Here is an 18,254-nt window from a genome sequence, read left to right as displayed (position 1 = left end):
TTGTTGCCACAGCTCCAATAAGATACTATTTGACTTCCCATCCAATTTCTCTCTGTATTCTCCTGCCCCTATTAAATCAACCCACATCTGGGTCCTTGTGACATTTACAGGGCCCTTTAAATTGTTCCTCTGAGTAGTGGACTGTATTTCTTTCCATGCTCTCATTGTTTAGCCTCTCCCAAGTCACTACTGCAAGGGTAACCTCATGTAGGGGTACGTAACTGAGGGCCAAGAATGGCCACTAGGGGCCCAAAGAGGGATATGGGAGCCATTTGAAGCACCATACTTCTCATCCTCACAGTAAAAGGCTCCTCATCTGGGCCATAATTCTCTGAACAATAAATGTCGTTTTTTCATGCCCAATTGCCATAACACCTGTTGGAGCTTGGCATACATCTGCCATCTTGCTGGGGAGGATGATAAATCACCCTGATTGGGCCATACAGTGCAGAGTGCAGCCATAAACCAGTCGAGGAGGGAGTGGTTTTCTGGGGTCTGATGTGCATTTTGTAATTGCTGCCTCGAGGCAAAATGAACTGTCTGGGAAGCCACCTTTCCCATCTCTGATCCAGACAAAACAATTCAATCCCCCCCACACACATGTCCCAAAGACACAGAAGCCACACTGATACTGATTCTGAGGGCTTCTGCCAAAACTGGAAGCCCAAATCCAGCCAGCTCAGTCTGAGTATAGGGGTGGAGTATAGAGTGCTCCACAACTTGAGGAGGAGGCTGTACCTATTCCAGAGGAACCCACAGTTGCTGCATCTTCCTTTTCTTGTCTACAGCTGGGCAGGCTTTCAACAGAGGAGGGGTCAATGCCTCTGGCACCACACCTTCGCCCTTCCCTGACTCCTCCATTTCCAGGCTGATAGCACCTTTCTCGGCACTCCCCCAAGTGCCTACTCTGCTACACCCTTTAGCTTTTCACAGTGCCTTGCAGCAATGCTAGCTCACTCTTCCAACAACTCTCCTATCTTCACTTCAGTACCTTACAGCTTGCATTCTCTTGCTGCCTCTTTTTGTGCTTCTCTAAGGAGTATGCCCTTCTCCTTCAGGGCCTTTGCCTCTTCCACAGTACCTTGCAGTGCCATGTCTCATTCTACAAAGAATCTTTTACCTCCTCCACAGTACCTCACAGCTCACATTCTCGCACTGCATCTTCTTGTGCTTCTTGCAGGGGTATGTCCTTCTCCTTCATGGCCTTTACGTCTTCCACAGTTCCTCGCAGCAATTCCTTTTCATTTTTCAACAAATCTTTTACTTCCTCCACAGCACCTCATAGCTCATGTTCTCATGCTGCCTTCTGTCATATCAATGCCATTTCATTCTTCAACAAATCCACAGCACTTTGCAGCTCATGTTCTTGCACTGCCATTTCTTGTGTCTCTCACAGGAGCACATTCCTCTCGTCTGTAGCCTTTTTAATACTTGAAAAACAGCCAACCCATGGTTACCACTGCCTCACGGGCACTCTGTTTCTCAAGGGTCAACTCTACTGCCTCAACTGTCACCTCCACCTCCCCCTAGTCCTGGGGAGGGGCCCAGTCCTATAGGAGGCAAGCCACCTCAAACCACATGTCTCCCCATCCACTGGGACAGCCCACTGAAGCACCTCTCCCATGAGGGCAGCCTGTTCCATTCTTTAGTCTACAGTAAATCCTGCCGAATATGCCAATTATATTGCCTGAGGGTTTCAGCCCCAGGGAATTTTATATATAGATTTAGTGAGTCCAAAAAATGACAACAGAAGTTTCTTGGGGTAAAAGGGTTTATATCCAGCTTTATTCTCACAAGGGTAGGTTGATCACTAGAATCACATCTGCATCCAGCAGTGTGCAGGTCCATAATCCATCTCCTTCTGCTTCCAACCAGAGCACTGGGCAGAGCTCCTTATGTAGTGACTCAGCCAATAATAGCTCATTGCCAGTGTGTGGGGAAGCATTAGCCTAGCAGTAGGCCAATTACATCACCAAGTAGTTTAGGGTCAGGTGGGGATCCTGGCCTTAGAAACTTCTATTTCCCACAATATATTAAAGAAATTCCTTTATTTGGGTAAATAAATTGTAAAGTTTTTTTTTACATCCTGATTAAAATACACACATATAAAAATACAGAAAGTCAAAGAAAACATTTTTAAATTACCCCTTATGTCACTCCCTAGCCACTATTAACAAAATATTACACTTCCTTTGAGTGGGTCAAAGTGCATAAAAAATACAGTATAACCTTTAGATTTAGAGCTATTTCATATTCTTCCATGTAAGTCATGTAACAGGGTTTCTAGTTTGTCCATTTAAATCCTCTTTAGCCAGAGCTGGTTCTCCAACTTATTTGACAGCCTTTTGCCTTCTGCTATGGGGCACATCAGTGAAGAAGGGGGCCTTAATATGTAGGAGTATTACTGATGTGCAGAAATAGAATTGGGAATAATTAATTGTAGTGAATTCCAAGAGCTTAAAATACCGTGTTTAAGGAAATAAGATACTTTTTCCCCAGTACTAACAATAAATGGGCATTTTGTATAGGTAAAGAATACAAAATACCTTCTCACTCATCTGTCTATTCCTAGCTCCATGCTTTCCACAAGAAAAAGCAGCATATGTCAATTTTAAAAAAATACACTTAAAAATATATAAAATCTCTCTATATTTCATGGAAATATCACAAGGAAACAAAGCAATCAGATATCCTTAAATTCTCTGTAAATTAAAAATCTTTTCAAGTAATTGAATACCAACAAAAAAAAAAAGGGCAGCAGATTTAAAATTCCAAACAACCCACCTGATTTAATCCCTCACTGTAATTGCAGCAGTATTAATAATGATGCACAAGTGTTCACTTGTCCCCACCCCAACTCTTCCTATAATCCTGATTTCAGTATACACATAAATACATTACCCTGGTCCCTATCATCCAGTCTTGTTCCATTATTAGAGTAAACAAAAATCTTAATCCCTATGCCAAAGATAGTTCCTAGGACCTCTGAAAAAGTTATGCTATCTCTATAGACTCAGTTTACTCAGCCCTAACATGGAAATGATGAGACTCTTTATTACTGAAAATAAATGAATAGCTATAAAATGTTTCAAGAGGCTGAAAGAGATCTCACATATGGCTGGAAAATGAAAATGAGGGGAAAATTCTATGACAAATGGCTTGGAGCAGAACATTTTCTATACATTGCTACAATGAGCAGTTATTTAAATGGTTTCAATTTTATATCAAATGGTATAATAGAAACCTTCAACTAAACAGGTGAACAAGCCTAGAAGTGCTTTCTGGACATTAAAATAAACATGGAAGTGAGAGCAGCTCCAGGGTCTAGCATTAAATATTTTACTTATATATAATCCATTTACTATTAACATTTGGTTTATATTGCTTGTATCACTACCTTCAAACTAAATTCTTTAGTTAGAAAACAGAAAAGAAAACTTATTAACAAAAATGTCAGAATTATGGAGGGTGAGGAAAGCTTCTAAGCCTCTACAGAAATCCTTGGAATCCATCCATCTTTTCTAATGGCATTCTGCAGCTTAGTTTATTTCTGTCCAAGCTTTAGGTTCATTTGCCACCATACCTCCACTTCTGCCCCCACCCACCCAAGTGTATAGACTTCATTTTGAAAATGACACTTTTCTTATACCTGTCTCTTTAATAGATATTTTAAAATAAATATCAGCAAATTAGATTGATCATTATTTTTCTGCCTTTGTAAGAAATAGTGAGCCTTGATATTAATGTAAAATCAGAATTCCTGTTGTAGTTCACTGATTTTTTATTCCTTAAGTTTTCTTTTGTCTAAATTTGTCTATATTCAGTTCAATCTGATAGTGCTCTGGTCCTCAGGGAGGGTAGTCCATGAACCAGCAGCAGCAGCTTGTTTGAAATGTAGAACGTCAGGCCCCATTCCAGACCTACTGAATTAGAATCTGTATTTTGACAAGATCTCCAGGTGATTTGTATGCATGTTAAGGATATGGAATAAGGAGAAGCAATGTTATAAGGTAAATAATAAACAAGACTCCTCTCGGTACCAAGAACCCTCTAGATGTTGGTTGACTGAGCCTTCCTTAGCCAGCAATATAGAGGCATGTCTCCCAGGTGGAAACTTTCAAGGAAAGGTGAAGAACATAGCTTAATTGAGTATGTACTCTCTCCCCGGTCAGTGCAACTTCCCTGATCACAAATGATCTTGCTGCTTAGCATCACTTTAGGGCTCATACAGATATTGGCCTCCTTGACACTCTTTTTCAGGCTTGCCCCACATGACCTGCAGCCACTCATGATTCAGTGACTTTTTGGAGCATTTGTGCAGAGCATTGATATAAGCATTTTGAGTGTATGTACATTTGCTAGTGTGGGAGAACAGGAGACAGGAGAAAGATTGAAGAGCAGAGGGTTTCAAAAAAAGAAATAAAGGATATGATCCCTACCTCCAAGAAGCTCATGATCTACATGAAGAGATAAAATAAATACTCTTATGAAATTATTTAAATTACAAAACACAATACTAGTGCATACAAGTCAGTTTACAAGCTTTCCACTTAAGTATTGTGGAAATGCCAAATTCATTTTGGGTAAATTCATTATTATTTTCACAAATAGTTACTGAGCATCAAATGATGAGCTTGGCACTGTGCTACACAGAATAACAGCATAATCAAAGTTGTATAGAATTAATCAGAGCAGTCTTTCTAAACATTCTGAAGTTGGTGAATGTTGAGTCACATTTTGAAGAAATCAATATACATGGAACAGCAGCAAATAGAAGATATTCAAAAGATAGCATTTTATACTGAAAAATATTATTTATTTTTTCATTTATGCCTGCCTCTTTCTAAAAAGATTCTTAGGAGCCCCATTCATTGAACATTTTGGATACTTCACAAATTGAATATTTATTGCATACCTAGTATGCAGCAAATGCTAGGGATTCCCCTGTGACAAATAAACAAATAATTGCAAACACATTAGAAAGTCTGAATTGGAGTTATTTCAGGAATATGCCGGGGAAAACAGAGGAACTAGGTGACTCTTGGTAGGGATGTCAGACATGACTTCATAGAGAAGATGACACTTGAGCTGAGTCTTAATTTAAAAGTTAAGAAGTCTTTAATTAAAAGGCAGGGGCAAAAAAAGGACACTCCAAGCCATGGAAGTAGCATATGTTACAGAGCTGAAATATGAATCGTCTTGATTTTCTCGGGAAACTACAGTACTAGAGTGGCTGGGGTATCTGTAAGGAGGACAAGAACCAGAGGCCTTTGCATGTACTGTTATTTTTAGGGGAAGATACTTGGATGGAGCATTTCCAGTTCACCTATCTCTCTCTTTCTCATGTGCATATGCATGCACACACACATGCACACCTTTTGCCTACTTAACATTTACTCATCCTTCATATTGAAACCAGAAATCCTTTTGTCAAGGTGGCTTTCTCTGAATTTTCAGTGTATGTTCTCATAAAACCATGTTCCTTTCCTTTAGAGTGTTTTTCTTAATTGTATCATACATTCATTAATGTGATTATTTAATTAATATCTATCTCCCCCACTATATGTGTGGCTTTAAGAGTTTTGTTTTAACCATATGCATAGGAAGATACACATTAAATGCACTATACATCACAACCCAGTGATAAGCACACATATGTATGATATATACAGTACATACATATAAACAATAATAAGTTTCATGAAGTAACATTCATCCTACCATATGTAATGAAATGTATTTCTATTCTTTTTAATTTAAAAAGTTGTTCACAGGTTGATTTTATAGCCCATCTCCTTTTAGGATCCCGAGTTTGAAAAACCTTGCAACAGACTAGCACTGCATTAGAATAAAAGCAATGTCTGGTTTTACACTCTGCTCTCTCCCAGCACCTGGTATGATACTTGGGGCATAGAAGACACTCAGTAGAAATTTAGTGAATGAATGAAAGAAAGAAAAAGCTTTAAAGGGTATTATATTTTTTTTAAACTGATTATCCCCATTTTTATCAACAAGAAAACTGAAGGTTAGAAAAGGCTTAGTGATTTGCTCAAAGACTAATAATAGGCAGAACCAGGATTCACATTCAGCTTTTTTTTTACTCTAAAACCATGCTAATTTACCCTTTTGCAAGAAGTAAAAAGAGAAAATGTCTAGATTGCTTATGGGATTGCTCTAGTAGAGAAATAATTTTTTTAAAGTTTATTCACACTTAAGATGCAGTTAGTGTGGAATTCTGGAAGATAATGGACTTTTTAATTTTCTACAGTAAGAAAATTATGATTTGCTCTAGAATACTATAAAAATAAGTGAGGGATAGATGAAACAACATTAGTAAAATATTGATAATTGTTGAAGCTATGACTTCTGCGTCTATTTTAAATTGTTGATTTTTTTTAAGTTTTTAAAAAAGAGAACCCATGAAAGGAGCATAAGAATAACATTGCAGGAAAACTATTCTCATTTTTCAAGTGAGCACTGAAAATATAATAGGATTCAAAAAAAGCACAAGGCTGAGATAATGTCTATAAAAAGCACAAGATATAGTATCTAGTACATAGAAGAGACCAAATGTTATTTTTTCTCTCTCTCCACATCCAGTTAACCAAAGCCATCTATGAAATAAAAGTGATGCATTATAAGCAGTATTGTATACAAGCCTTTAGAAAAACACTAAAATAAATAAGCAGTGAATTTCATGTCCTTTTTAAAGAGGGAAATACTTTTATTATTTGTCAGGATGTTTGCCAATATTCATATAGAAAGTGTTATCTTTCCTGTGTATGTATCCCAACCTCTTGCTATATGCAGGTGACATGAAGGTAATGGTCATGACCATAAAACTCATTAAATAGGCATTGCCTTGCCCTTCATATTGGTCTGAAATCCACATTGTATATGAAAAGAATGCTTATGAATGTATTTATCTCCAGAAATATTTTTTCATCCAGCCACATTGTATGTAAAAAAAACAAATTGGTAAGTTTTTTCCATCTCAGTTGTGAAAGTGCTTCTTCTAATTTAAAAATAAGTTATCAGTGGAAAATGTGATGCAGTCCTCTCTAAGTAATCTGATTCAGAAACAGCATTTTTGCCCACTATTAAAAAAAAGAAAAACTGGGTATTAAGAGATTGGGTTTTAGGCCTAGTTCTATACTAACCATAACTTGTTCAAGATACTTAACCTTTTGTATCTGAGTTCCTTCATTCTGTAACTCAGTTCCATCAGATGTCAAATGAAGAAAAATTATATGTTCTTCCTACTTAATTGGGTTATTATGAAGATCAGACTGGGTGGTACATGAGAAAATTGTATGAAAAATTAAAAACTTTATAGAAAAATGAAAAAATATGGATATATATAATGCTATATGTATATACAATGCTATATGTATATATAAGTGTACACACACATGTCACACATATATACCCAAGGATAAGGTGGTATTTATTTAGGAGGATAGGCTAAAAGAATTTCCTATTTAAAAAGTACAAGTGTGAAAATTATAGAGCAACAGAAAGACCATCTTAGTGACAACAAGAAAGGGCACAATTAGGACCACTTTATTGGTATTTGTGAGTTATAGATACCAAAGATCAAACCAGTAGTAACAAAGTCATTGTCTGGTCTAGGAGATTAGAAAAGTATTCTACTTTCCTGAAGCCTTATATGATTATTTGAATCAAATTTTAGAATCCCACCACTAGGTTCTTACTTCTTGCTATAAGCCCATTCTAATATTTGTTCTTGGTTCTGTTCATCTCACAGCTGCCGATGGCCCAGGAGACCGTTTCATCATTGGGGAATCCCAAGCTGGTGAACAGGTGAGATTCATAGGCTGGAAAGGCTCTAAAGATGTCAATATTATGGACTTTCAGCATCTAATTCGAACTTGCTACCATCATTTTAACAGAAATCTGTAGAGGGATTAGACAGTTTATCAAAGAAATTAAAGGATGGTTCCTGTAAGAAAGAAACAAAAAAATTATTTTGTAACTGAAAGAATCTGCATCTATTAATATATGGCATGGTGTTGTTGTTGGCATGTGTCACAAACATGCTCCACAAAAGCATTTTTCAGCCCTGTAAATGAATAATTCTTTCATCCTGTATATAGTTGCTAAGTGGTCTTCTCAGACTTTTCCCCATTTGTGTTACAAAAAGGGAAATTTTAAAAAAGTAGATTATTTAACCTCTCTAGCTAATCATTTTGATTAATTTTTCTCATTAGGGAGCCAGCCAAGAAACAGGTACACATATATTTCTGGTAAGAAATGAAGTACTAATGGGACATAATGGAAGTACAATAGAAGTCCTTTCACTTAGTGCTTTTGAGACCAGTAATTGGCCATTTAATTATAAATAAGTTAAAGTGGGAAATTATTTCATATTTTTAAAATAAACATAAATTTAATTTAAATAAGTGAACACTTATTTGTCAGTAATTTGATGGAGAGCTGAGGCTTTTCTTTTAATAAATACCTGCTATTTTAATTTCTATCTGGTCTTTCTTATAAAAATCATACCCAAAAGACTCTATATGTAATTTCCAGTTTTGGTTTCTCTAAATTAAAAAGAAATTTAAGGACATTTACAAAGCCATCTAACTATAAAATCCTTGCAGATTTTTATTATATTTTTATAATTTTTTACAGTTGCTTCACCACACCTAATTCGACAGTGGTTCTTCTTAGTAGCATTTTTAATTGAGTTTTTCCAGAAGTTTAACTTAATTTTTATAGAAAAAAATAACTTCTTTCACACTCATATATCCTTGGTTTATGTAATATTTATTTAAATTACATAATTCAGTAGCAACTATTGCCACAAACTGGGACAAACAAGTTTGAAAACAAACTCAATTAAACCTAAAGCAATAGTTTACAAGTATGTAAGAGTCTAGCAGCTTCAAACTCATATGTGCTGTGGGCATCGTTATGTTTAAAAGAAAATAAACAGCATGTATTAACCCAGTGAGTTTTGAAAGTTGGTTAAGAGAGCTCCTACCTTATTAAACCAAACTAAGACTAAGACACTTTTCTCTTCTGCTCCTACCAAGCCCTTGTAAGCCTTATATTAAAAATAAGGGCAGAAATGAATGAACGAATGAATGAGGCAGCTTGGCAAAAACTATGCCCCATGCCTTTTCTTCCTTGTTTTAGCATGTACTCCCATATGTACTGAAAATAGAGAGGGGTTAAGGAAGGTTACAGAAGGATGTATGAATGGTGGTGATCCTAATGCTTTTACCTCTATATCCAAGCATTGAGAACTGTAACTGTGAACAAGTCTCTGAAGCTAACTAAGCCTAGCATTATGGCAACCAAATCCTTGTCCATGTTGTACACAGGCTTGTTTTTGTCCCCACAACTCTTTTCTTGACAAAAAGAACAGCGAGGGTAGGTCCCTTTTTTTATAAATTTTGCATTGTGACCTCATGGTTTATTTGACCTCTTGGTATATATTTCCATCAACAGTGGACATCTGAAGCATTCATTTTTAAAACAAAGCCATAAAATATCAACTATTCTTTAAGTGCTTTCCTGATCTGCAATTGAGTCTATCCAACATTTATCAAACATACCTACTGCGTGTACCAGACACTGTGCTAGGTTCTAGGGATGTAAAGTAATTTAAGACATGACTACTAATCGTAAGGAGTTTATATCTAGTGGAGAAAACTGAATATAAATAACTAAATATAATATAATGTATTAAATATTGAACTAATGCTATCAGTCATGTATCATGGAGCACAACAGAGATATTATCATTTCATACTAGGAGGATCAGGGAAAGGACATTACAGCTGGGCCTGAGAGTTTTACAAAAACAGAAATGAGAAAAGAACATTCCAGACAAAGAAAATAGTATAAATCAAGACCCAAAGGTGTTTTTAAAATTGCATGGAATACTTAAGGAACTGCAAATGGTTTGCGGCAGTCACAGCCTACAATACATAGGGATAGGTAGCAAATTGATAAGGGCCTTGTGGACTTGTTAAATTTCATTTATTAGGTCAGACTTCCAACTATACTAAAAACTAGGAGCATAAGAAAAGTTATGAAACTTAACTTAAAAGTTTCTAACTTTTCATAAGTTATCATAAAAAAATTTGATGGAGAAAAAGATCAAAGCTATGTAAGAAAATGTTTTTTTCAAATTACCTGTGATGTCCTTTATCTATAACTGATGTGTCATATACTCTTTACAATAATCTCAGAGGTCTTGCAAGAATCAAATTGCTCACTTACTGAAAGTACACACATTGGGGTGTCATTTCATACACTGAGACAGTGATTTACAAAATGGTTTCTTGGTGTACCAAAGTACTTGACCTTAAATCACTTATAGTTTGGTCCTATTGGTTAGCACTGGATACTTTCAAAGGAAATATTATATAAGTATAAAGTGCTATCACTGGACAAACTCAAAAAACCTTACTCAATACTGCTGTCAAAGAAAAGAAATAAAAATTTCAACTATTTTTACTTTATATTAAGTATACAAGGTATACAACAAAAATAAAAAAGAACTAGTTACTAATATTAATCTATAGGAAGTACTTGACACATTGTTAGAGTGTTTTATTTGATTCAGTTGCAGTTTATATGTCTATTCAGAGTGGATATATAAATATCTTTATATATGCAATGATGTATTTTACATTGGATTTCATGGAAGTGAGCTGGTAAGAATCCTTCACCTACCACTTAGAATTTCTGGTTTTGGAGAGAAGCCACATTTTTTATTTAATAACCACACAAAAACATTTCTTAAGAGTTGATTTAAGCCAAGAAATAGAGAAAAATATAGGTACAACCACAATAAAATTTAAACTTACAGGATATTGTACATTGAATCCAACTAAATTGAGGTAGGGCTTCAGGCTAACACACTGCAGGTTAAGAAGCAATTGCCCTGAATCTTACTTTAGGATTCCTTTTCTGCCTTAGCCAGAAAGACACTTTCAGCAAAAGAAGGATCTCTGTAGGCCTATAGTGAATATCTTTGTCCCACAGGCTCAGAAGCTAGCTTTCGCATTAGCACCTTTACTAAAAAACACATATATCATGACAAAACTTTAATGCTTTCTATCAAAACTTACTATACTGAAAAATGGTCATATGTAATAGATTAAGAGATGTCCCAGACAATTAGTATCTGGGGTTGAAAAAGAAATTAATGCATTGGGCCCTAAACTTTTCATTTTAAATCTTATGCATCATCTTGGTAGAAAATTGCATTAAAATGTAACTTCTTATAAGCCCTGAATGTCTTTTATTCAGATAACACAATAAGAGGATATAAGGTACATAGCTCAATGCCAGATCTTCCCAAGAATCTCTTTCTCCAATGACTGTGGGAGAAAAGCAGGGAGAAAACTGGAGTTGTAAGCCAAAAAGGATTGCATCCTTCCTGTGGTTGTGATAATGAGATCATACATGTTCATTCATTCATTCCAGAAATATTTCTTGACTACCAGTTTTGTGCCAGACACTTTCTAGGCTTTGGGATGATAGAGCAATAAATAAGTCTGGAAAAAGGGCAATCAAAGAAGGGACTACACCCAAGATTAGGCAGGGTTAAGGGGAACTAACAAAGGAATGTGAAGTACCCGGGTGCCAACAGTGAGACTCCATTACCACCTCTAAGTCTGAGGGGCCAAAGGGAAAGGGTGGTACCTGGACCTGGGGAAATTCATAGCTATGCAAGAGGGCCACCCAATAGGAGCTGTGGTCCTCAGTGTAGAGATGACAGAGCTATGACCAAACTGCAGTCCAGCAGGGAAAGAGCAAGGGAAATTAGAGCCCTGCTTTACCGTTGTCTCTCCTGCCCTCTAACCCCTGGTTGCCCCCCTTCCCCCATCCCTAACTGGGTAAGCCTAACCAGAATTTAGAGTGATGGGAACCTTGTTGAAATAGTCCATAGTCAGCCTTCTGGGCCACAGCACAGGATAGAGAATGACGATGTGATCTGGAGAGGCAAACAGAAAATAAAACAAATTCCTGCCTTTGTAGGACTGATATTCAAGGATATAATAATGCACCTAATACTGTACCTAGCATAGATTGAGGAATCAATAATATTAGCTATTATTGGTATTGTTTGCAGCAATAGTATTACCAAAGAAGCTTTGAAAGGCTGTTCTAAGAAATAAATTTCTAGTTTTACTTTGTTGGACATCCAGTGGATGGACATTTTTCCTTAACCATTCTCAAAATTTTTTTTTTATGTGGCAAAAAATGTGTAACATAAAATGTACCATCTTAACCATTTTTAACTATAGAGTTCAGTAGTGTTAAGTATATTCTAATTGTTGTGACAAAAGATTTTTAATACTTTTAAAGCAGATATCTTTGGAAAGATATCTTTTTTTTAATTGGGAAATACTATCTCAGAATTATCTTACAGGGGAAGTTCAAACCATTCCTTTTCCAAACTCTGACCTAAATCATGGCCCATGACAACTGACTCTTCTGAGTTTAGATCAAGCCTGTCAGATAAATCTTACAGAAATATGCTTTTTCCCTATGCTGGGAAAAGTTTCCAGGACAGGTCCTGTGGCCAAGTGTCCTAGACCATTCATATGAAAGCTCAGACAATGCAAATCTGAGATACAATGTTTGATCCAAATCATTATGAACACTGGAATCATTTTTAAATTATTAAATTACATTTGCTAGACTTTTATTATTGAAAAGTGAACTAATAAAAGATTTTCAAGAGCAAACTGGCTTATTTTTATTTAACCAAAAAGTTTTGTTAATAAAATACCATATTTCTCAAATATCAGAACTTAAGTAAATGACCAACATGCCGGTTTTTCATAACTGTCTTTCATAAAATCATATTGCATGGTATTTTTTTCTCTTAAAGACACTCAAATCACTTTCCATATAAGTATTAAGAAAATTCATATTGGATGAGACACAGTAGTAGCAAACATAGTGGCAGTTCTTCAAAAGGGTAACAGGGCACCAAGTATATCTAATGGTCATACCTGAAGATAAAGTCTCTTTGGTATAAGTGCACCTGTTCATGGGTAGCTTCTATTACATTGGTATAAAATGAGTAAGACTGTAGACTCTTATGATTTGTTTCTAAAAATGTTTACGTCTCCTAATTTTTCTTTGCAGCAGCAAAGTAAATCAACCTTTTTTTACATGCTTCTATTTCCAGCCAACTCAGACAGTAATGCCAGGACAAGTCATGCGGGTCACAACAGGTGCTCCAATCCCCTGCGGTGCTGATGCAGTGGTACAGGTGGAAGACACGGAGCTTATCAGGGAATCCGATGATGTACGTCATCCCCAGGTCTTACCACTCCATCCCCATGGCAATGTGATGAGTCATGCCCATTTCCTGCAGTGTTTCTGAGATTAACCCAGTTTTTTGGGTCATGTTACATTCTTACATTGTAGTCTATGGACCACCAGTAAATAAGGAGTTGCCTGAGGCTTGAAAATCTTTTGTTATAGGAGACATTTTTATAGTCACTGTGATAATAGCAGAATTTGGACCATATTTGGCCCAAGAAATTTCACATTCAAAAAGGAAAGAAACTATCTCAAGATAGAAGGGCAGAGATATTAACTGTTGACATGCTTTCTAGCCGAGAAATTTGTTCTTCAAGAGTAGCTTTTGGTAAAATTTGAAGGAGAATTTAATAAAAAAGAATTTAACAAACAACACTTGGGCATGTTCTTGAATATTGCACTAAGCCAAACATTTGAACCAAATGATGCTTTCAGCTCTAGTTTTCTATAATTCAGGAAAATCTGTGCCTTCAAATAACAACCTGGAAATTATTGAAACCAGAGGATCAGCCACTAATAAAAAAAATAGTTTCCACTGAGATTTTAATGACTGGCTATCTTGTTTTGCAGAGAAGTTTTAAGATACCTTGTATTTTAAAAGCAAGAGTTAAAAATAAAGTTCTCCTGCACTTGGTATATAGTAAAATTTAGCCATGATAAGAGACAGCCCCTTTTCTCAATCTGGGGGTTTTCTGTTTAATCACCTTCACACATGTGAAACATAAAATTCAACTCTTGGCATATAAATCACATTGCCTGCTTTTAAAACTGTCCAACAGATTTATTCACATCAGGGAAGCCAGCAGAGCATTGAAATCAGAACACATGCATCCACAGATTTCCAGATGACAAGACACAGTTCTAGTGTCACAATATTATTCACAGTGCATAAATGTAAAATGGATGATCACGGCTAATTTACAGAAATCTACTACCAGGCAAATGATAAGTCCTTTATTGAAATTTCTACAGGTATTTGGGAAACTTCACATAGTACTGAACCCATGATTATGGTAACAGAAGACATAGCTTATCACCATGCATATTCACTGTACCTACTAGGGTAACCATATATATATATAGTTTATTTATTTTTTCTTGAGAATGCTACTTACAAAGATTCAATATTTGAATTGGAACATTTTTTTAAAGCATGGAAGTTAGTAAAATATTGTATTTATGTATTTATTCCTTGACATTAAACCTAATTTTTTCAGGAACCTCTGGTTCAGTGTTCATATTCATTGTTCAAAGAGTTTAGCAATTGTTTTTTTTTTTTGTTTCTCTATATTTCTATATATTCTGGGCCTATCTGATGATAAAAGCATCTGAGTATCTAATTCTATTGATGAGAAATTCTGTTATATTTTTCTGTTTGAAATTACATGACTTGCTTTTATTATAGGGCACTGAGGAACTTGAAGTACGAATTCTCGTGCAAGCTCGGCCAGGCCAAGATATCAGGTAAGTTCATAGCATGTAGAATGTATAGCCAGCTTTTGTTTCTATGAACTCAGGAGAACATGGCTATATAATAGCTCATTTAATTATCCATTAGCTTCAGGGCTTCTAACAAGTAGCAAAATGAATGTTCTGAATTCTCTACCACATGTCTGCCCTACCTATATTTTCATGAAGATGGTAAAAAGGCAAATGAAACAGTCAAAAGCAACATGAGGAGATAAAGTCATAAACCTGTATAATCCACAGTTAATCCTACTTCTGGATAATCCAGAATTACCCAATTCTACCCCTAGATAATCCAGAATTTTGTATTAACACAGACAAGACAATCCAATCCCAAAATCTAGTATTTACACAATTAACTGAGAGCCTCTTCTTTACTGACTACCAACTAATAATAGAATAATTTGCTATTCTTTACATACAAAAATGATACTACTACTATTCTACTGTAAGGAGTACATATACTTTCAATTATTTTTCTTACAATGGAATATGCTTGCCCTGATTCCATTAATACTAACTGGCTGGAGGCAAAGATGAGTGGATCTGTGTAGCCACAGAACTTTAACAACCTGTGTTCCACATAGAAATTTTCTCCATGACTGTAAACTCATTAGCATTATTTTCCTTACTACAAAGCCAGCAAGCTGTGGACCTCTTATCATTAATGCCACTAGATATTTTCATATAAATTCTTACTTGATGTGAAAGAAACTTTACATTTGGTATTTTTTATTATAATGTGATACAAAGCAATTTTTAACATGAAATAACATATTCCTATTTAGCATTAAAAGATAGAAACTCTATTTCTGTCTTTTGTTTGTAATTTGATTTTTTTAATTAAAAAAGCACAAAGTTTTTAGCATCTCTTCATTTTATTATTCTGCTCCTGACTCATCGTTTGCCCTTTTTTTCCCCTTGAGTGTCCTCCTTCTTTGACACTAAAGTTTCCCTCTGTGTTAGGAGAATATTATTCTTAGTCATAATGCTTATGATTCTGTTTTAACTTTCAGACCCATCGGCCATGACATTAAAAGAGGAGAATGTGTTTTGGCCAAAGGAACTCACATGGGCCCCTCAGAGATTGGTCTTCTGGCAACTGTAGGTGTCACAGAGGTTGAAGTTAACAAGTTTCCAGTGGTTGCAGTCATGTCAACAGGAAATGAGGTAAAAAATACATATATATGGGTGGGGAGGGGGGCTTTTAGACAAAAGTATTTCTGACATCTGTTCTATGTTGTAAATAGAACATTGTGGATTACAGATCTTGCTACATTCCTATAGCAGGAAAATTATAAAGTGTCCTCAGGGTAGTTCAAGTACAGAAGATGAGAAGAAGGAAGGAGTAGAAATTACATATTAAGAAACGTTCCCTTCCATTTATTAAAATGAAATATTACAACCAATAGGCTTTCCACACACTCAGTATGTATAAATAAAGAATGCTGACTGCTAGCTATAGGTATTCAACTGTGCAAGCTCAGCACTTAGTTAGTCTCTTAGAATAGTGAATTGTGCCCACACTGCAGCTGAGATGATGGACCAACTCTGTGTTCAGTGAATTGGAACTCCATGGCTAGCCCTTCTTTTTTCTAAAAGTTCCATGTGGTCTTTAATCTCCAGGAAGGGTTTGATAATTGGGGGTGTTTTTTCTCCTAAATACAGCAACTCTAATGTCATGCTATTCAGAATATGTCAAAATGTCATATCAGCCCTGATTTAGGAAGGGGAATTTAGTCCATCTTCTTTTGAGAACCCTTGAAAAGCTTCCTGTTTCATTTTGCTTAGGTTATACAAAAATTCAGTTGGAGTCTCTAAAGTCAACCTGGGAATACTGAGCAGTGAATCTACTGGAAATTCAAAGCCTAAGAGTAGAATCAATAACTACTGAGATTTTTAAAAATAATTCCTTTAGACCTTACTTTTAAAAAGCTTACCAGGATTTCTTTTTATCTCTTTTATCTCTAACTTTGTTCTGAAAATAAACCATTTGTTACCATTATTTTTAATTTCTTAAAATCTTGGAAATGGGTCTATTACCCTTATAGTTCTTTTGGAAAGGGCAAAAAAAGAAGAATAGAGTATTTTGTTTTGCTAATAGAGAAATAAATCAACATTCTAGATTTGTTTATTTCCCAGTATAGATGTACTAGTCATTCCCTAAAACTACTGATTAACCCAAAACAAACATTCTTTTCAATTGATCTACATAGTGATGATTTTAATATCCCTGGGAACAATTGATACTGTGTTTGGCATCAAAAAGAAATTTCTGTTAAACTGGTTGACTTCTTATTTGTGATTTATTTATATGCTTTGTGCATCTAAGTGAGTTCATGGAGTTAGGAAAGCTAAATAAAAGGATCAAACTCATAAATAACCAGTTATTATGCAACTTCAAGCTGTACTTCTGGCATTCTTCCTCATGCTTTTGTAAGGCTGAGTATTCTGTTATCCTCCAGAGTACATAGGTAGTATTTTTTTTAAACTATCTTTTATACTCTATTATAACTATTACTAGTTGTAGGGAAAAGTAATGAGGTGAAAACAGAGATGATACTTACATCATGGAATCTAGGAAAGAATTTGTATTCCTAGTTCCCTGCCCCCGTACACTTGATTATCATTGGAGAGGCTTTGATAGATTCTATATGACTCCCTTTCCCTACTTTCTCTCTTCTACTGTACTTACTCTGGTCTTCCAAGGAAATAATGTTTCTAATTTCCATAATGTCTGGGTCTATATAGCTCGACATTCCTTCCTTACTCCCATCCAGTTAGCTGTTATTTGACTCTCTGTGACCATATAATTTATTTAGTTCAACAAATGTTTATTGGGTACCTCTGTACCAGGCACTATACTAGAAACTGGAAATAAAAGAGATAAATAAAGCATAGCATCTCTCTTGAAGGCTTGAGATCCTCAGAACTCAAGAAAAGAAAATCCTCATTTATTTTCAGACAGGCCAAAAGAAATTATCCTTGTCTATTAGTGTGGTAAGTCTATAATTTAGTCACAGCACAAGCTCCTTAAGTATCAGTTCTCATTTGCCCTGATACATATGTTTTCACATGTCCACTTCTTGAATCCCACTGGTATATTGGTGAGCAGAACAGTGGCCTTAGGTAACACAAAGAATGCCATACGAGATGTCTATGTGTACTGTTTAAAACCCAGTATTTTGTGACTACATGGGGGAATTATATCAAAATTGGAGAGGTACAGTTATGAACTATAACTAAAAAGAGTAGCCAATGTAGACATTTGATGATTCCAACAAACTATATATGTTAAAATTTAGGTAATACCATCCAGTAATTACATAACTGTGTGCATATGTTTTCAGCCTCATATAGTTGCTCAGTAAATATTTACTGAGCATCTGTTACATGCTGGAATGTCCACCAGGGATTCTCTTAACTAGACATCAGACTTAGAAAATATGAATACACTATATTGTGAA

General features: G+C 35.5%; 1 protein-coding gene across 15 annotated transcripts in view; it reads left to right on the top strand.

The window, feature by feature from the left end:
- Window positions 1-18,254, top strand: part of GPHN (gephyrin) — a 710,040-nt gene that overhangs the window by 621,197 nt on the left and 70,589 nt on the right. For all 15 annotated transcript variants that reach the window (XM_037005467.2, XM_037005787.2, XM_037005423.2 and 12 more), the window contains 4 exons: window positions 7,769-7,824; window positions 13,184-13,303; window positions 14,726-14,784; window positions 15,804-15,957. In XM_037005467.2, the coding sequence (XP_036861362.1) occupies window positions 7,769-7,824; window positions 13,184-13,303; window positions 14,726-14,784; window positions 15,804-15,957 (389 nt within the window). The remainder of the gene's footprint in view (window positions 1-7,768; window positions 7,825-13,183; window positions 13,304-14,725; window positions 14,785-15,803; window positions 15,958-18,254) is intronic.

This window comes from Manis javanica, chromosome 8, assembly GCF_040802235.1.
Source record: "Manis javanica isolate MJ-LG chromosome 8, MJ_LKY, whole genome shotgun sequence".
In the NCBI taxonomy this organism is placed as follows: domain Eukaryota; kingdom Metazoa; phylum Chordata; class Mammalia; order Pholidota; family Manidae; genus Manis; species Manis javanica.
This window is presented reverse-complemented; position numbering and strand designations above follow the sequence as displayed.